The following is a 21,222-nucleotide window of genomic DNA, read 5'->3' on the forward strand; positions in this document are numbered from 1 at the left end:
TCACATATCCCAGCTAGGCTGGGGTCAGAGTGCAGGGTCAGCCATGATACAGCGCTCCTGGAGCAGATAGGGTCAAGGGCCTTGCTCAAGGGCCCAACAGTGGCATCTTGGTGGTGCTGGGGCTTGAACCCCCAACCTTCTGATCAGTAACCCAGAGCCTTAACCGCTGAGCTATTATTATTATTATTATTATTATTATTATTATTATTATTATTATTATTATTATTTATTTGAAGCTTATTGTAGTTGTCTGTAAAAGGAGAACCATACAGTGTGATTTCTGTATGGCCTGAAACAACGTTTTCCCATATTTTTGGATAGGTTTTTTGAAAGTTGAAAACTATCCAAACACACAGGACTTCCATAGACTGTAGGATTGGTCAGTAATGGACTTAAGGCAGGGCTTAGCTTAATAAATAAGTAAATCCAGGTTCCAATTATTGAGGTTATACATTTACACTTACCGGTAGCATACTGTTAGGCCACTGGTTTCCTTTTGGCTGACAAATTGATGCAAATCTGTCTTGACCAGACAAAAACAGCTATTTCTTTTATAATCAAATTTTCATTGATTTTTATAAACAAGAACAGTAAAATAAAATAATGCAAAATTACAAGATTATACCTGTTGAAAAGATTAATTAATATTTTTTACAGCTTTGCTATTAGCAGATATCAAATCTAAATAAAACATATATAATAAAACAAGGCTTGCACTTCTTAATTTACTCATATAAAAAGTTTTTACCAAATGCAAACGGTGATCGCAAACAGCTATTTCTATACGCGCCTCTCGGTGCGCTGTGACGCACATATACGTCTTTCACCGAGCGCGCGCTGATGGCGGACAGCAGCAACTACTTTACAAGCGTTCGGAGAGTCGCGAGAGAGAAAGTCACTCACAGGCAGAGACGCCCGGTCCTGGGCTTTAGCGCTGTATGTAATTCAGTCACCTGTTTCGGACAGGAGAAGGTTACTTTTAGTCCCTTTTTGTTGCGCGTTTCACTTTCAACTGGCTAATATGTGGCAACGGGAAATAGTGGACTGTAACAGACGGGACGGGATTTAGGAAGAGCGGCTGCGTAACTTACTGACAGAAATAACATAAGCCCCCAAGAAGACGCTGCCCGACTTGGACCCGAGGATATTATTATAGACCGGCTGTGGATAACTGCTCCGCCAGCATGAAGTTTGCGGAGCACCTGTCTGCCCATATTACTCCAGAATGGAGGAAACAATATATTCAATATGAGGTAAGAAGAAGGCCGAGCTTTATTTATGATTTTCCGATGCTGCATTTTGTTAATTGCATCCCAGAGATTGTGAAGCGAATCTGTTAAAAGTACTACCAGTATACAGATACAATGAACTAAACTTCAGCTGATCAATTTATTTGAATAGTTTGTAAATGTAACATTTATTATGCAAAAGGAATGAAATATGGTTTGCGGTAATGCGAATTAGGCAATTTAAGCAATGTAGGCTAATGCATTTTTTAAAATCAAATATTATGATGAAACAAGGGTTATTTCGATAAAATAATTCAATAATAAGTGCATATTCTGTAACGAATCACATGTTAAGTCCTCTGTGAAAACATTCGAATTTGTTTATTTGTGTCCACGTGCTCCGACATTAATGAGGGTCAGTGGCTTAAGCAGCTTATACATCCAAAAACGCAAAATAAATAAATTATTTGTCCTGTTTCAGTGGACAGTTTATATTTGTCCTAGATTAATTTCGGGACCTGTTCAAACTCATTCTCGCCTGCCGTCTTGTCACTCTCACTGTCATCACTGTGTCTGGAGCGCAGCCAAACACCTGCCTGCCCCTTTGGCAGAAAAAAAAAAAAAAAAAGGGGGAGAAATCACCTCAAATTCATCATTCAAAATTGTAAAGTCATAATAAGTAAACTCAGCTTAACTGTTCCTCAGATGATGGTGTTGTTTTATTTTTATGATTAAACAAGAAAGGGCATTATAAGATCTGATGAATAATTAGTTTGCTCGCCCACTTTGTCTACTTTTCTGTGTGTGGGAGCACAGAGTAGCCTATTTCTCCTGAGAAAGCTTTTACTTTCTTCCTTTTTTAATAATGAAATTTTAAGGCATCGGTTTATCCAACAGAATGTTCTATCTGTCAAACCCAGAGTCCAGATAGCTGTTTAGATATATTCTTGTCACCTTCTTTCTTATATTTCTTTAAACATATTTCTTAAAATGTTTTTGCTTTTTATTGGCATTAAAAGATAATAATAAAATAAGTTAATAAAATATAAGTTTAAAATGCACTCTTTTTATGTTGTATAACTGTATAGACAGAGGGTTTAACATGGCTGTAATCTGTGGTTTCCAAGGTTTCCATGATTTGTTTTATGAAATATGAACAAAGGAAAGAGGTCTGGACGTGGAGAGATTCATGGTATATATATCTCTAAATGTAACATGCCCTAAGCATCAGCTTCTGCAGAATACAATAAAGATAATTAAGAAAAACCTCCTTAATTAAAATTACTTGAGATAATTCAGAGTTAATAAATGCAAAGAGATTTATTATTATTATTATTATTATTATTATTTTTAGATGTCAAATTATTACAATTTGTATACATTTCTGTTATCTTAATTTTGTCTTATGTTGTTTTTTTGTTGACATTTGGACTGAAAATCTATCTATCTATCTATCTATCTATCACTATACTGTATATATTCCATTGATATAGATATAAATAGAATATCAGTGTGCTCAAAACACTACTGTTCATCTGTTGCAGATATTCTTAGGTGTAACAGTTACATACTGTCTCAGTAGCTGTTGAATCTGCTTTGTTTAAGATTATTCGAACAATCTCGATAAGCTTTATTCCGTCGTCTTTATAGGGACTTCACATATTTCCCTGTCGAACCTCAGTGATTGTCTGCATATGCCTATTTTAATTTAAAAAATGGACTGCAGTAAGATTCCAGCTTGATCTGCCAAGAGCAGGACGAAGGGCGCTTGAATACACAGAAAATTGTTCAGTTCATAATGATCATCTCATCATTTGCCAATATCTGGGAATTTTGCATGGATCTAATTGCTGTATGCGTGACACAGATTGATGATTAGCAATATCCTTTCCAGCACTGTACAACCTTATCTTACTCTGTTCTTTATATGTAGTGATAGACTGTAGAGAAGTGGGAGTCTAGGCTTTGATTTGCGCTTAATTGGCAAGGTTAAGACATGTAAATCATTGTGGTCAGCTATATTTAATACAGTCTGACCCATTGCTGCACTACAGACAGCAGAATGTTTCCTGAAGAAAAGCAGAGATTATTAATGTTTGCTTGTTGAAGTCCCTCTGTGGGCAGGTAAGCCATGATTGCTGGACAGACTCGGTCTCGGCTCATCTATTGCCTTACCTTTTGTGGCTGACAGTGTGAAGTCAATGGGAAGAAGCCCCTCAGGCTCTACACAATAAAAAGAGTCCATAAACAGGCTTTAGCAGCATTATAAAGCATGAACTTCAAAAGAATACGCCAAAGTTCCTTTGCTGGTCCTTTCTTCAGAACTTTGAATGATGATTATTGTTTTATGTTTGATTCATATATCGTCTTATGTTATGAAATCTCAGTCTTGAAAGTGATTTTGAATGAGCGGTCACATCTACACGCTACAGTGCTGTGGAAAGATGCATGCAGTAAAGAAAGGGTGAAAGATGTTTGATAAAATGCTTAATTCCCCCGATGATAAATTGACAAACTGATTGAGTGATAAATTAATGAGGTCTCACACTTCCTGTCCTGCTTATTAAATAGCTGTAACATGTTACAAAAGAGACAGAGAGACAGAAAGTGAGAGACAAATTGCGAAAGATTTACAGATCGCTAAACAATCAGAGAAAGAGGGAATGATTCAGTGTTTATGCAGCTATTGTAACATCTCAGTGAGGAGAGATGGATGTAGAAAAGGTGTAAAGGTGTGGGCAGCTGAAAAGATTTCTGTGTATTATGGCTGTTGTAATCACCTCAATCATTTACTATAAATGCCAAAGACACCTACAGAAATTATGACTGTCAATAGTGCAGTCACAATAAATATTCAGAAAGGCCAGTACAGTAGTATGTTATGAGTGGAAACAATTACAGTACACCAGCCAGCGGACAGAAACTGTACAACTGTGTAAAATCTCGTTACATTTTAGCAAGGGTGATGATGTGTAAAAACCTTAATTTTGGCGCATGGCACAGTGTTGTCTCTTTTCCTTTTCAGTACTGTTTAGAATGTCGGGGTTATGTGATGGCTCGTGCCACATTGTAAAATGATTTTTACTCAGCATATGGGGGATTTTGAGTCACAGATACTACGAAATGTGAATTATTTTGAATCTACATAAACACGTAAGACCAAAAATAAATGTGAAATATGTTGTCCCAAATGAGCCTAACAGAGTTGTCTGAACATACAATTTCATATTGAACAATGTTGCTGATTTGCAAGTTCCCAGCATACATTGCAACATGAATACATTTTGCGGTTAATGTTGTAGGCTTATTTTTTTTGCTGTTTGCCGACTTATTGTTGGTGTTGTTTTTGTTGCTACTGTTAGTCAATTGTTGTGTGGTCTTGCTAAGAGCTCATCTTTTAACCTCATGAGGTTTGTTGATTGTTATTGAGGTTTGTGTAATAAGGGTTGAGAGGTCTATTGTGTGTCTATGTCAAACATAGACATAGTATGTTCTCTTTTGACTTGCAAGACATACCTTACCTCTCTTTAGAGGCAAATATTGCAGTAAACTTCATGTAAAAGTAACTGAAATGGTGACAAAATGAAAGTTCTCATATTGTAAATTGATAGTTGGCTGAACAAGAAATTAGTAATTCTGTTAATAAGAAGTTTTGCATTTGGTGAACAATTTCACATTGACTTAGCAAAGCAATGTTACTGAGGACCATTATCAAGACAGTTGTTGAGAGAAATCAAAATTTTACCGGATCACATTGCCTTGATTTTTTTTAAAATTTGCTCAACATTTTTTTTTTTTAAAAGTGCATACTTGTGTGAAAACCAGGCTTCGCACTGCGCAAATGCACATTTCAGATGAGAAGCATATTTAGCATCAAGCCCAGAATGTGAGATGAAAATCATAAAATTTCCTCAGTGGCTGAAATCTAGCTTGGGTGGCCGGCAATTAATTTGAAATGAAGGAAAAACCCTGCCAGACTACATTATATACGGGTTCATAAATACCTGTATTTAAGGATAAATATGGTTTGTGCCAACCACAATGCATTTTGTGCAGTTAATTATTGGCCGCCGAAAGCATAAAACCATTGATAAACACATAATTGATATGTTTATGCACAGTGCTGTATATTTATCATATATATATATATAGTCTTGAAGCAATTTGAGAAACATTGAACACTAGATTTACTGAAGAGGCATGTGATTTTGCTAGATTTAAAACCATAAGTACTGACTTATAATAAACTGATCAATAATAAGTCAATAATAGTCTAAAGCAATGTGATCTTTGTTAATTCAAGTATTTATCACATATTTGCTCATAAGTGAACAGGGAAAATCTATCAGTTAGCTGACAGGAGGAAGCTAATATGCTATGACATTGTGGTGATACATGTTTTTATTATTATTATTATTTATTTATTTATTTATTTATTTATTTATTTTAGCCTTTAGACATTGATAGAATATGTGGCTTGTTTTGAACATGCATACATTTCTTGGAAGTAGTCTTTGCTCACTGGCGGGGATGTATGGATCTTGCTGGCTGACTCAGGGCCTGCAGTTCTTTCACACATGCTCTGACACACACTTACACACACACACAAACACATACACACTAAAACACACAAGGACTCGCTCTCCCTCTCCCACTGGGATGACATCTGCTGCCAGGCTCACTGGACGCACAGATCTGTCCAAATCTCATAGTAGTTGAAACACACATTTCTAGAGGAAGATTAGATGTGTAGTGCACCTGTAGTCTGTTTATAGTTAGTGGTTGTATATCTTGAATTCTGCAGAGATGTTCATCTTGCCTTTTTGTCACCATCATCATTACCATGGCAATGGCGCCATCTTGACGATTCTCTTATTTCATTGGCTGACACGCTGGCCAGGCTTTGACCTTGAGTGTGAAATTTGTTTATAGCGAAAAGAGATCTTTAAAGCATCCATACAGCCCTAAAATTATTGGCTCGATTGGCTATTTGTTATATGGTTATATGCTTAGCAAATAAATGTTCTTGACTGTGATTACTCTTTTGTTGTGTCAAGATATGCATTTCAATCTATGCTGTGTATTGATGGAGCAGTTTCCTGCACTGACAGCTTGTGTAGTAATCCCCCAGATAAATTTTCATCCCCTGAGTGTTGATCAGTTTTCATGTTAGCTACTTCCGATATATTTTGATTTTATTTGAGGAAGTAGGTCTAAGGTAACCTAAAAGGTGCTTAATGGGATTACATCTAAATGAACTGGTTTCATTCAAGTCAAAAATGTATTTTGACTGAGTCAGCCTGACAGCATTAGATTACATTAAGTATTTTTAAGAGTCAGGTCAGATTGAAATAGCTCCTGTGGTAGCAATGGATTTTTGACATTATGCATGTGTTTTAAAATACTTTTTTTTTCACTCTTTTACAAACCTTAGTCAGGGTAAACACCATTTTTAATTGAATATGAATTAAATTAAAGCAAGTGGAAATGAGGCTACAAGGGATATGTAGATGTACAGTCCATGTCAAAGAAATAATTCTGAAACTTCCTTGGCTGAAATCTTTGATTTTGTTAATACTTTGTATGAAGAAAGATAAACATTAATGATAATTAATGCCATTGACATCAATATTTACAGAGTAATTCATTGTTTTATAGAGGGGTCAAAATGAAATTAACTTTTGCCTATGATTTTGGAGCAAAACTATCCCTAGAAAGGTGACAGCGTCATTATTAAATTATTACACAGAGATAGGAAAGTCTATTACTAAAATCAGTTGACATCCGCACCCTTGCTGCATTATACGCCAATGGCGTGAGTCCAACCATTAGAAAAAGCATTTTATTGTGTTGTATTTGTGTGTGTGTGTGTGTGTGTGTAACTCCAGAGGTATTAAAGATATCTTAATATCCTTTTAGAGTGTGATTCAGAACAAACTTCCATTTTATTAATCTTATGGAATCTTATTTGCCCTATATGGTTAAATCCCATATGAGGCTCTTGATGTGGCTCGATGCGTAAATTGTTAACATTTACTCATTTGGCAATACTATAAAGCACTATTAAAGGCTCAGTATAAAGACTTCAAAGCAGTATACTGTAGTCCATATGACTTGTGCACTATATTCCAAGCTTTCTGGGGGCATACAACACAAAGCTGTTTTAAACTACTTTTATGGTATTTTAATAATGATTGACTGCAATGGTCAATATAAAGTGTTTTTGGATGTAAAAGACTAGCCTTAGGATTCTTGAAGAAAAGATTCTGTTAAGATTCTAGTGGGAGAAAAACACAATGAGGGACAACTTGAGGGCAGTAAATAATTTTGTGTATTTTCTTTTTGCTAGCCAGCTGATGACATGTCATTACATTAGTGATGAAAAGAAATTCTAATTATATTAGTCTTTTCTTTAAGACAGCGCACAAAAAAGAAAGAAAAGATGACTGAAACTGGCAAATTGCCAGCAATGCAGGCACAGCGCTTGTCTTGTACTGTGTGAACCTAAAAAACATGTATCTTTTAAAACCAAAAATTATCCAGATTTGGGCATGTAGCGCATTTAAAGCCTTTATTCAGAAAAATATTGCATTCAACGCCTTTTACTCATTTTAAATTTTACTCATTTTCAATGGTTGGAAACCAAATGTGGGTCACATGGTATGAAGCTAGTTTTTCTTGTCCAATAAAACAAAGATATGAAGTACAAATTCTGTTGAAACTATAAATGTACCATTATTTGTTCACAAAAAAACAATGATGTCAAAATCTAAATTAGTGAAAAATACACAATTATTAGCGACACAAGTGGCAATGTTTCTTTGGCTGAATGATTGACACCAAGGTACATAACAGTAGAACCTATTAAACGGATTATACATCTAAATGGCGTCTACCCTGACTAATGTCCATAATGCTACATTATCACAAAATTCTCCCTGAGTCAAAAATAAGTTATTAAATAAATTCTGACTTCCTTCTTGAATGAATGGAACTACACTAATTACTAATTACTAAGAAGAACCTTGCTGATATCAAATCAGATCCTTCAAATTACTGGCATGACCTTAGAGATCAATCTATCAAAGCCTTTTGGAATAGAGTTATACATTTTATCAGCCTAGAGAATCTGGCAACAGACAGTACATAATTGTCCAGCAATTTACATTACCTGCAAGGTTAAAACATGCTATGAGAAGTGGGAAACCGTATTCCGTATTCGTATGTTTAAAGAAACAAGAAAGAGTTTTAGTACATCACCACCAGACTTGTAAAAAATGGTCACTCACAAAGGCCTTCATAGCATGCTAGAATGATTGATGTATCCTCAGTTACCTTGCCATGGCCAGAGTAAAATATATTTGCTATGACAAGCTACCTTATTGTGGTCCTGTGAATCATAAAGGAATTTAGTGTAACTGAGAACTCTGTACGCCATTAGCCCATTGACCCGTACCGTGATCTTGTCATTAACGTCACTATTTTTCTGACACAGGCTTTCAAGGAGATGCTGTATGCGGCTCAGGACCAGGCCCCATCCATAGAAGGTAAGGAAACTCCCTACCGAACACACATCAAGACCAAACCCTTTTTCCATCCTGTGCTCCTCTCCACTACCCCAAAACAAACTCTCTGCTATTAATAGAGTAAATTTCAGTGATGCCACATCTCTTTCAAAACAGTGGGGCAGCTTAGCATAGCTGTAATTAATACAGGACGTCAGATGTCCGCTGAGGCATGAGGGTGGTGGGTGTTGCGTGGAAATGGTTTTTCGTAGGCACTGTAGAACAGGAATAAACAAAGTTCTTGGGTTTTAAAGTATTTTATCTCAAAGTGACAGAATAGACGCATGATTGACGTTGTTCCAGTACTTCTAAATTGGTCTATGATTTCCTCAATGTGTCAAAATTAATTTTTGACTGGTGAAATTAATGATGAACTTAGACGAAAGACTGTGTGGTTGGTTATTATTACTGTATTGTTTTTCAATGTGTTGGGAAGAGTCGCTGTGACGAGACAGGAGAGGAATGAGGATCTAAATGCAGCCTTTTTTAATAAAACAAAAGTAAACCAGGTAACTCAGAACATAATGAAACAAAACACAGGGAACAAAGCACAGCATAATACAGATGAAGACTGACAAAAAGCCAGGGGAAAACAAGGGCTTCATGCTGCGTTCCATTTGTCTCGGAAGTCGGAGCTCAGGGCTCGGATTGACGTCATATCCGTTAAAAAAAACAAGAAATCCGAGTTGGATGCGTTCCATTACACATAACACGACAAGTTGGAAAAAAAGATGGACGCCTCCAGGAAAGTAATTATTGCACTAGCTTTTTTGGAGTACAGAGTGCTACAAAATAAGTATGCCCTTCACCCAAGAGACCTCGAGGAAGATGATAGAAAGCAGAGAAGGTATGTTAATGTTTCCTCATATTTGATTGTATTAAAACATGTTAACCACATTTTAATCAAACCAGCGGTGTAAACAAAGGCAGTGCCCTATGGAAGTACCAACGTATATTTGCAATATAAATTAACGGGGTTTATGTGTAAACGGTTTTACGGTTTGTAATGTTAGGCAGTGTTGTTGTAGCAACATTGACCATTGTTCTTGTAGCAACAGCGACCATTGTTGTTGTTAGCAGCAGCGATCTAGCCAATTTTAGCTGTACCAGTTTATAAACAACACATTATGCAGTAATTCACGCATAACAAGATCATAGCAACATGCCTATAGGCAACGGTAATACAGTATTGTGTATACGACTTACTAAATTGGACACAAAAAAGACAAAAGTGCTAAAAAAAACTTTAAACCCACAGCATACTACAGTCGATGCTCTTCGCAGCCATCTTGCTTTCTGAACTCGGGGTCCTCTGAGTTTGTCCGACTTTCTGAGTAGGAATTCTGACATCGGGGGGCGTTCCATTTGTCAGTTCAGGTCTCGGAACTCGGAAAATAACTCGGAGCTCCGACTTCCGAGACAAATGGAATGCACGATAAATACACAAGGGAAAACAAGGGAACGAGAAACACCTAGGGAAACAATCAGGGGAAAACCAATCATGAAAAGAAACTACAAAGGACTACAAAACTAACAGGAAACAGGAACAGGGAACTAAACCAGAATTTCAACATAAAAGTCAAAATACATTTTCTAGATCAATGCATCCAATGGAACAGTTGAAGTCAACATGAAATCTTATTGTGCACATTTAATTTGTGTGAGTATTCCAAAGAATTTGTTTTTCTTTATAATCTTTTATAATAAAAATGATAGGAATTTGCGATCCAATCAATTCCCAATGGATAAAATTCCCATCCTATTTTTTTTTCTTAGAAAATCCTGTTTCACAAGCAAAAATGTCACATGGAAATAAAATGGGTTGCAGTTGTTATTCCATGTTGACTTTAAGGTGTTTTATGGCATTACATTACATGACAAAACATGCTTTGCCAAAATATGATGTTTGTGTATGAATTAAAGTTTAAGTCGTCCTATGAAACAATCAATTAAATGATGAGAGAAAGGACAGTATATTTTACCAGAAGCAATACATTCATAAGAGTAAAGACGGATTTCTGTGACATCCAACAATTTAGCGTCTATCTATGAAAAACCAACAACTAATAGCCCACAGGATATGACCTAGTGTGTGTATGTATGGGTAAGCTCCTGTCAACTAAAGAAGAAATGTTCTTTCCAGTCAGTGGTTCTGGATATCTGTCAGACTTTGGGTGAGTGTGGTGTGTGTGTCTGGCAGGCCACTTTGACCTTGTTTTTGGAATGTCGGCTTCCATTGAGGTGGTAAAGAAAGGTAAGCTGGCATGTCTGTTTGACAGGATAACAGATTTATTGTGTTAAAAAAGGTTTTGGGTGGAAAGGAGGAAAACCTGAGCTGAATTCTAATTGTGTTTCACTTATTGACCAGCCTAAAAAATACTCTTTATTTCCTTCTTTAGAGTTTTTTTTTTGTTTTTGTTTTTTGGCATTCAAAGCAAGGGGCTCCGTGTTCAAAACATGCCCAAGCAATTTTATATGTAGGGTAAATGTTATATGGGGTAAGGCTTCTGGTACTTAACACTAGGTTCTTTCAAGGGGCATTGTCCTGATAAGAAGTGTACTGTATAGGAACGTTCGCACAGGACACACTCTTACATTTCATTAGCACAGTTTTTTAAATGTCTGCCTGTTGATTTTGCTGTACTTTCTTTTCCTTGAGAGTTTTGTTTTTAAGACGGCATGTAGTTCAACTTTTAAAAAACATGTCTTGAAACCCTTGCAGTCTGATCCATTGTGCTCCATTTTGCTCTTTTTGAACACATAAATGCATTCTTTTTGAATACCCCCTACATTGCTTTGGAAAAACTAAACTTATTCTAAATGACTGCTTGGAGTTCATCTTACAAGTGACAAAAGGATTTCATCTCAGCATGTTCAACCATCATGCAAATGTATGTCTGTGTTAAGTTGTAAATTTTATATTTTTGTGAAGTTTTCCAATATAAATGTGAGCGGGAGATCCATTGATTAACAGTTGCGATATCATCAACCAGGGCCGTAACCACAATATACATTGAGGGGGACAAGTTCCCTCCAATAATTGATATCCTTGTTGCTGCTCTGCTGCAGTCCATTATGCTCCGCTGTCTAATTGTCATTAAGTTGTTGCAGGAATAACATAATGGTTTAAAAAAAAAAGCATAGTGTTAGTGTCATGTAAGATGTACTGTAAGTATCTAACTAAACTTGCCCACTGCTTTATGACTGAAATGTTGCACTGACTGACAGTAATTTCCAAGAGTGCAAACTATTTACCATTTGGCAAAATTCGCCATTTTGAATTGAAAATATGTCATGTACAGTGCGTGATTTGTATATCATTCATAAGTGTGAATGTGAAAACATTAACGAAGCCGTTTTCAGCAGTTATCAGGGTTAAGACAAAGAGCAAATGTGTGTATATTGTAGAGAAATTGAATGAATGTGGTAATCTGGCTGGTTTTTGAAGTAGCTTTTTAGAAAATTCACTTGACATTGTCTAAGAAAATGATCTATAAAACACAAAGTAGAGCGTTATCACCCATAGATTAGAACACAATGAGGAACAACTTGAGGGCAGTAAATAATTTTGTGTATTTTCTTTTTGTTAGCCAGCTGATGTCATGTAATTTTACAGATACATCAGTGATGAAAATAAATTCTAATTATATTCATCTTTTCTTTAAGACAGTGCACAAAAAAAAGAAAGAAAAGATGACTGAAACAGGCAAATTGCTAGCAATTCGGGCACAGTGCTTGTACTGTGTGAACTTAAAAAAACATGTATCTTTTAAAATCAAAAAGTATCAAAATTTGGGAATTTAGCACATTTAAAGCCTTTATTTCAGGAAATTATTGCATTCAGCGCCTTTACTATTTTAAAGAGCCAAAGAGGACCATTATATATCTGACCTCAACACCCACGACCCAATATGGTTTGATCCCCCCCCACCCAATGTTCAAGACATGGTTACGGCCTTGTCATCAACCACAAAATTAAGCTTGTTTAAAGCTTAATGATAATCTGGCCAGTGTATGGTATTGTAATCCTCCAGATCAGAACTAATCCTCAAAAATCAATGGCTTTCTCCATTTCCCAGCATTCAGTTGAAACCTCACACAGTTTCCAGTATTACTCAGCTGTGGCGCGGTCTCTTCTTTTCAACAAAACCACTTTGATGTTCCTCTGCAGTAAAAGTGGATTGATGGATAATGAAACAGTGGAAAATAGAGCAACGGGGAAATTGAAGCACCTGTCAGGCGGCTTTCATATTTACCTTTCTGTCTATCAAAAGTCGTAAAGTGATTTGTGAGACACATAAATCTGAGTGCAGTAGTTTTTCACATATAGGTCTAGTGTCAGAGTCTGTTGAGATCAAGTGATGATTTTATTCAATAAACCTTCAATGAAACACTAATTACCATAGCTAGATTTATGAGGAATCTTTTTTCCTTCACTGTCTGTGGAGTGTGGAGTGAAAAAGGGAATTTGATATTCTGCGAACACACTGGTGCCCCAGGGAGGCAATTTAGTGGGTTATTACAGCCCTCTCTTTCTCTCTCTCTGGCCAGATCTGATAGCTCAATATTTAGAGAGGGGCAGTTCAAAGTGTCAGTATCCCCTTACACTGTCAGAAACATAGATCAGCTCAGTATGCTAAGGTGTTCAGGCACGGAAATTAGCGATTGAGGTTCCTAATGGTACAGTGGTACGTGTTTTATAAATGCTTGGAAAGACTGAGGGTGAAAGATCATGGTGAACTTGCTGTAGTGCAGAAGACCCATTTTAAAAGCGATTTATCGTGACAAACTTGCAGTCAGTACCTGCCAAACACTGAGCTGCCTACCTTACTTTTTTTTTTAAGGCATCATAGTATGCTTCCAACTAAAAAGGCTGTTCCTTTTTTTTTTTTGCATCTCGTGCCAAGAGAGCCATGTTTTTAAGACCATGTCAAGTTTAAATGGTTCAGCTTTTGACACGCAGGGCAGCTAATCAATGCCAACTTTAAAACAATGGACCAATAAATTGGGCAGGATAAGTATATTAATGGGCATATGGACAAATATATTAAGTGTTGGGAGTTAATACAACTAAGTTAAATTATTTTGCACTTCATCTAGCTCTTTTTAACAGGGGGCCTTCTAAGGGGCCGTTCACATTGGATGTGTGACATGCTTATGTAGGCTGTATACATCAAGGTGGGTCATGTTTTTCAATTGAGCCAGCATGTATTACATTTGTGACAAACAAAGCTCATTTGCATATAAAAATAAGAACTTTGCAGAATGCTTGCCAAGTGTTTGCCACAGGGGTTTGCCAGAACACTATACTGTATTTTTGTAAGAGACAGCAATTGTTTGCCCATGGTTACCTATAGTAAATTTCTTCTGACTCCCACCATTAATCAGAACAACAACCAAGCACTTCAAAATATTTTAAAAATAGTGCTATTTTACTATGTAGTCCTTCCTCTGAGCTTGGCTTCCTGTTCAAAACTCATCAGTTTAGGTCTAATTGAGGTGAGTGCATTTAAACAGCTTTTCATGCGTTCTTTCTAAGACTTATGGATATGGAGACTCATGCGGAATTGAACCTGCTCTGCAAGCCTTTTGTCTGAGCCCAGCAGTTGTAATTAAAGAAGAGCCAGCAGAGGAGGAAATATGAGCACTTGCTGGACAGCTGCTTTCACCCTATTTTGCTCTCTCTTGTCCCCTCTCTCTCTCTCTCTCTCTCTCTCTCTCTCTCTCTTTCTCTCTCTCTTTCCTTCCAGACCACTTGAGATCAAGCTAAATCAAATTAATTTGAGCATTACATGAGATTTACAAACAAGAACTACAGTAATAGACAGGAATGAGTGGAATTTTTAGTGCCTGTGGAGCTATTTGTGAACACAGCGGGATCGGCACAGAGTGGATTTCTAAATGTGTCTCCAGGGGTGTGACCCTACGTACATTACTGGGCAGAGCTTTACCCCAGTGTAGCTTAAGTGAGTGATATGGGGGTGGGACATTTTGTTTTGACTGTTTTTTCACAGTGATCCCTTGATCTTCTGGAATCTCCATTTACACGAAAAATGAGGGAACATATCTCTCTTGCTGACAACTGGAGCGCCAATGTGTTTCATGTATTTGATGTTATATAACTTTGTGCATGTACGTCCCTGTAAACTGATTTAAAACAAAGAGATTATAGTATGTGAAGCTGTATTAACATTTATAGATTGTATAGGGAGTTACAGGCAATCTAGTCTGACATAACCAGACTTTTAATTGTCGGCATAAATTCTAGAACACTTTGCATCTTATTCTGGACAAGAACAGGCCTGAAATCAGATATCACTCTGAGAACAGAGCAGAATATACTGTACAGATGTGCTCAATGATGGATTTTTGTTTACTTGCTATTAAAGGTCTCAAACAAAGCTCTTGAATATCTTTGAAAGATTCAATGACACGAACCTTGTAAGAGTCAGCAAGTAGTTCCTCTTTTGGAGCACTCATTGTAGCACTCCGGTACCTTATAAATACAACTTTGTTTCCTGTTGGAATAATAAAAACCTGTGCAGCCTTGACTCCCAGAAATGTTGTTTTGTTGGAGCTTGCCGTTTTGAGAAAGCACTTGCCATTTTTGTATATCATGAATATCAGCCGGAAAAAAAACCCTGATTTGTTTATTTTAGAGCTGTCAAAATTAAAATGCAAATAATTTAAAATGTTTGATGCGTTAATTTTTTTTTTTTATCGCAGTTAACGGACTAACTGATTTGAAATAAGATTCTGACATTTAATTCAGTATACTGATGCATACAAGCTGCATTCAAATGACAACCACATTTAAATGTTGGAGTGAAAATTTTAAATTTTTTAAAAATTAAATTATGTGTGTACGGACTACTATAGTCACTTTCAGACCTGTTGACTCGCTTCTGAACTTCCAATCATTGACAAAGTAGAATGCAGTTGTTACTGTTGTAATAACCAAACTATGTATGTACAGAACAGGATTAAGCACTTTAGAAGAGTGACATCCGTATTTAGCTGCAGTGGGTATGTTGTTTCCAAATTGTAATTTGTTTGTCTTTGTATGTTTTGTATTAATTGCATTGTATTGCATGTGAATTAGCAGTGTGTGTTTTGTTTATGGCATTCACACAGCTCATTTAAAGCTGAGTAGAGCTCTTGTTATGAGGAGCTTTGAGCAGCTTGTTGCCTGCTGAGAGAGCAGTCAGTGTAATTAGAGTTTGGGGCTTGTTCTGATCAAAGAGCAGGGAACGGCATCATTCTCTCGCTTCCGCTTAAAATCTGGACACACACACATACACACACACACACACACACACACACTGTGATGGACCAAATTGTCCATTCTGGTTTCTAGTCTATTATATGATCCATTTTTATTATTTACACAGACTTAATCAAATGCCACAATTCATTTCAAAGCACGTATTCAAAAAGTTCTGACTACATTTGCCTTTCATTTAGTTGCTTTTTTTCACTAATAAATCAGCTATGGATAAGGTATTTTACTGATCATCTGGACTGCCCACAACTTCAAAATAAATATGATGAAGTGTGTAATTTATGTGTCTCTAGCAGCACCAAACAGAATTGCAAAAATAATGTACACACCTCATACCTGCCAAACATATAGCTACACCCAAACTCACACTTAAACAAACAGAGCAATGCTTAGCATGTCGAGGAAATCTACCTATGAATGGCTTACTTATACTGTAGATGACTTTGCATAATAAGCTGAGATTTGACAAGTTAAGCCTATTTTTAATGAAACATAACACACAGCACCTTCATGTTACCCAAATACTTTAAACCATTGCATAAATAATAGTGGCCTTTGTACCTTCCAATCACCTCCAATCCACTTCTGTGTTTCAGAGGTGTTATCTCAGCCTTGTCTACTTTCCACCATCTTGTTTTCACCTGCTGTTTTGACAGATATGTGGCGGCTATTTTGAGGTGTGTAGGAGGTCTTGTTGTTGTTATTCGGCATACGTGTGGAGGTGCAGCAGCTCTCATTAACACAGATTCCGTTCGGGGAGCTACGGGAGTGCACCGTTCACCAGTTGTTCTGGCCCAAGGACATAAGGGCACACAGGGGCCATGTTCAGTGGGCCGGTAGCTTGGCAGAACCAGCATGGCTCCAGCCTCCCAGTACTGTACATTATTGATGGACCTCTTCACATGCTGTCACTCAGAAAGTAGCAAAGATGCTAATTGTGCGCTAGCTGGTTTATGGTTGCCTCTTTCTTAGTCGAGAAACAATCAAACATTGAATTTTGAAAAAAAAACAAACCTTGAATTACATTTGTTTGCGTGAAGATGAAAAAAAATGTAAAAGTTAGAAAAGTTTATAAATGGTTAGCGTCTAGCTACAGATCAAGTGTTTACGTCAACAGAAAAGAAAAGTCATTTCAGAGGCGGAGAAAGATTACATTTTGATGAATGACTATGAAAGCACATATTTATTTCTTTTGAACTATGTGCACTGATAAATATCGCAAAATTAGTATATGGATGTCTAGTATAAGAATAATGCTATTAGCTATTATAAAAAGGGAAAAAAGAAAGAAGGGAAGAGAAATTAAAGCTCACAGAAAAGCCTGTGGTGAGGGACAAGCATTCATGGAAGAGAAAACACTGGAGTTTGTGTAATAAGAAAATACAAACCACTTAAACCTCGTCTTAGGTAAAACATCTCAGAAATTTGCTCTCTGCAGTCTAAACTAGCACAAAGCCAGACAGCCAAACAGAGATACAGTCAGAGAGACAGTAGAAGAATCCCACATCTCATGTTATATGCAGTTCCTGTTACATGGCCTCAGCTACAGTGCTTAAAGCAGTGAACTCCAAATCCAGGAGACATGAAAGTCTGTCCATCCATTATTCATCTGTGAATTACATCTAGGCCGAACGGTGTTGGTGTGGGAGTTTGAAGAGTGTAGGCTAACGGCAGGGGGAGGGGAGGACAGGAGGTTATGGGTGTCAGCAGGAGTCAAGGTCTTATTTGAAAATGTGCACTTAGGCTTTTAAACATCCGAGACAGCACGTGATGGATGCATCTGTGAATCTCTGTGGGCGTTAGTCAAAAGTGCCGATTCAATTAACTGTATCCATACTGTACTGTTTCTGTACCTATAAAGAAATGGAATTATATCTTGAAACAACATTTTCCTCTAGGGATGCACCAATATATAGTAGATATGTTAACTGCTTGTGGCCATAAAACGATATAATGGCAATTATTATATGTCTATTTATTTATTTATTTTTTATTAATACTTTTAAAAAAACTGTTTAATGAGCATAAATAGTCGGTTTTGTATCATATTAAACTGTTATTTATCGACACTTTTCAGTCCACCATATTGGATTTTTTTTCCAATATGCTCATCACGGTGCATTCTGGGATCTCCTACCCGGGGAAGGATTCATATGATGCAACCTTAAAATTTGGCCACTAGATATCTTAAGAGGCAGCATAATAAAGAAACCTACTTTTTGGAACAGCCTTCGCGAACTGAGCGTGCCTATGATGTCTAAAAATTATGCCTCCGGAGGACGCTCACTAGGTTTTGGAACAGACCCAATGTCTTTCCTTTATGAAACAGCCCAGCAAATAAGAGACTAGACATTTGTTTTTCAGATATTACAGTTCTTTCTGTAATGCAAATTTAAAGAAACTTTTTTCTCTCTCTCTCTCTCTCTTTCACACACACACACACACACACACACAGACACACAGAGTGTCTAACAGAGAAGGTCTAAAGGAAACTATAGGAGGTGGCAGTGGTACCATATGCTCAGGTATTTCAAATCTCTGCTTTGCTTTGAAAGCATATTTTAGTTTGGTTTAGGTTTCCGCACCTTGTTTGCTATGTTCTTTTTGTTTTTGTATTAACCACCACAAAAGGAACATGAACCATATGTGACTTTCACACTGAGCTTTGTATTACATACAGAGCCTTTTGTATTTGCACTGCACTTTGTGTGTGTGTGTGTGTGTGTGTGTGTGTGTATGTGTGTGTATTTAAGCACTTTGATATTACTCATTTGATGTGATCCACTGTAGACTGGATGATTCAGTAACATTTCCGTTTGAGCAAAGTCAAAATTTAGTTTTTGGACAATTTAGTTTAGAATTTAGTTAAAATCCAAATTCAGCTTGGCTCATTTCCAAAGATTTATTTGCGAAACAGACTGTAATAAACAACTAGATCTTTACATTTCCTGAAGAAAATGTAAGTGGTGCTTGCCTGTGCAAAACTTTCCACCAAGATGCTGTTCTGAGTGGTTGCCAGGACATTGCTCTGTGGTCTCTATGGTGTTTTGGGAGGTTGCTAGGGTATTTCTTGGTAGTTATAAGGGTGTACTGGGTGGTTTCTAGCTAATTACTTACTGGCCAAGGATAAAGATACCTCTTTGATATTCTGATCCCTAGATACAGTATGGCTCGGGTCTGACCTTCAATGCAAGTGTATGGTTTTATCTCTCTATCCTGTTTTATCTTCTGCCAGACAAAAATGTCAATCCTACTCTTAGAAAAGTAATAGCATATTTCTCGTCAACAAGCCACACAATTTAATTTATCATTTATGTAGAACAAATGTTACTGGATGAGTTACAGTACATGGCAAAGTTTAAAAAATTGTAAAACAAATCCAAACAAACTTCAGTATTAAACAAGCTCTAATCAGTATTGTGTCTGGGACATCCGTAGTCCTTTACGCTACAGAAGACAGAGAGTATCTATCGGTATCTTCACTTGCACTTTGTAGCTGCCATCTTGGTTGATCTGTCTCATGTGTGTCTCCACAGAATAGTTTGTGTTGCTGAGAGGTCTGCTGTCTTCAGAACATTCATCTTTTATCTATATTCTAATGGTCTTTCTCTCCTGGGAGTTCACAGGTGCCAGCATGTGAGAAAATTGTTCAGACCTATGCAGGGCGTCGCTTAAGCACTGAAATAGAAGGGTGGTTTTACATTTTGATGGGATGTTGTGGTAAAACATAGACCTTTTTTATTTTTGCATGGTATAAATGTGTTTCTCATAGGATTACCAATTTCCTGTTAGTCATCCGGTTCATGCAACTATCCGTTTTATCACCTTGGCCTATTTGCTTTAAGGACTCATTTACTGGCGTATAGGAAAATTTTTACTTTTTAATAGGGGCTAAATTTATCCTGGTGCTTTTGTGAGCCAAAGCAGGTGGGTTTAAATTGGCTGTGGACCTTCTGGGTCAGGGTGTGTTGGATTTTGTGTGAGTGTGTTCGTATGTGAATGTGTGTGTATTCCCATGTTGGGTTGGATCCTTTTATGCCGTACTATAGCCCAGAGCAAAGCATTGACACTGTTGACATTGACAGGGATTGGTCACCAGTAAAGGAAGAAGGAAAAGTCCTGGAGCTCATTTCGTTACAAATAAACACCCACAATTAGGGCTGGATGTTTGTTTAATATTTACTGTCAATCTTAAAATAATCAAGGGATGTTTTCCACACTAAATTAATTAAAAATTGCAATTATTTTTATTTGTATGCACTAATATAACAATTACATAGTAAATATAAGCAGGTAAATTTAGCTGTTTATTACAAAAATGTTAACACATACAAGAGCTTTGAATCAATTCAGAATCAACTGAAACAGACAGTTTGAACTGATTCACTTAAAAGAAGTTTTTTGCTACTGACATTTAAATCAGATCCTGTTAAATCCGCGTTAATGCAAACCTACGAGTCACAAGACAAGAAGGATTTAAATGATTGCAGTATCATTCAGAAAGCTGCGTGATGAAATATCGCTAGCAAAATCATTGGAAATGTCATGTGCTTGTCCTCCAGACAAGTAAATTGGTCATTCATTTGTCCGAGTAAAAAAGTTACATGTCTGGAGAGAAAAAAGGACATTTAAGTTACATGCTCAAGTAACATGTCAAAGTTTATGTTGTATATTTTGCTAAAATTATGACCGATGCCCAACCTAATAGTGTACCTATGCAATCAACTCAATTCTCTGTGACAGAAATGTAAACTGCACTGGGTAGGTGAGGAGACTATTGTCATATGATCATTATTTTATGTCACGTATGGTAGTCAAATAAAGGAAAGCCTCCATCACCATCATTCACAGCAGGGGTGCTCACACTTCTATGGAATGAGATCTGCTTTTTCATTATGTTATTGCAGCAAGATCTACCACGTACAATAAAGGCTATACATTATCACAATACCAAAATTTCAGTAGTCAGTAGGTGAAATTTGATGATTCTCAATAACAAATTCAATACCACAACAAATAATAACACTAACTAATATGCTAATTATGGAAGAATGGTTTCAAGTTCTTAAGTAATTATTCAAGACTAGTAAACAAACAGTAATAAAATAACAATAAAAAAACAGCAATTAATAAAATAGATTAAAAA

General features: G+C 36.7%; 1 protein-coding gene across 1 annotated transcript in view; it reads left to right on the plus strand.

Annotated features, from left to right (window-relative positions):
• The first annotated feature begins 742 nt into the window (after nt 1–742).
• The window catches only part of LOC127424469 (xenotropic and polytropic retrovirus receptor 1 homolog), a 96,525-nt gene continuing 76,045 nt past the window's right edge, over nt 743–21,222 (plus strand). The window contains exons 1-2 of the mRNA XM_051669731.1: nt 743–1,253; nt 8,725–8,776. Of these exons, the coding sequence (XP_051525691.1) occupies nt 1,185–1,253; nt 8,725–8,776 (121 nt within the window). The 5' untranslated portion in view covers nt 743–1,184. The remainder of the gene's footprint in view (nt 1,254–8,724; nt 8,777–21,222) is intronic.

Source organism: Myxocyprinus asiaticus, chromosome 33 (genome assembly GCF_019703515.2).
Source record: "Myxocyprinus asiaticus isolate MX2 ecotype Aquarium Trade chromosome 33, UBuf_Myxa_2, whole genome shotgun sequence".
In the NCBI taxonomy this organism is placed as follows: Eukaryota; Metazoa; Chordata; class Actinopteri; order Cypriniformes; family Catostomidae; genus Myxocyprinus; species Myxocyprinus asiaticus.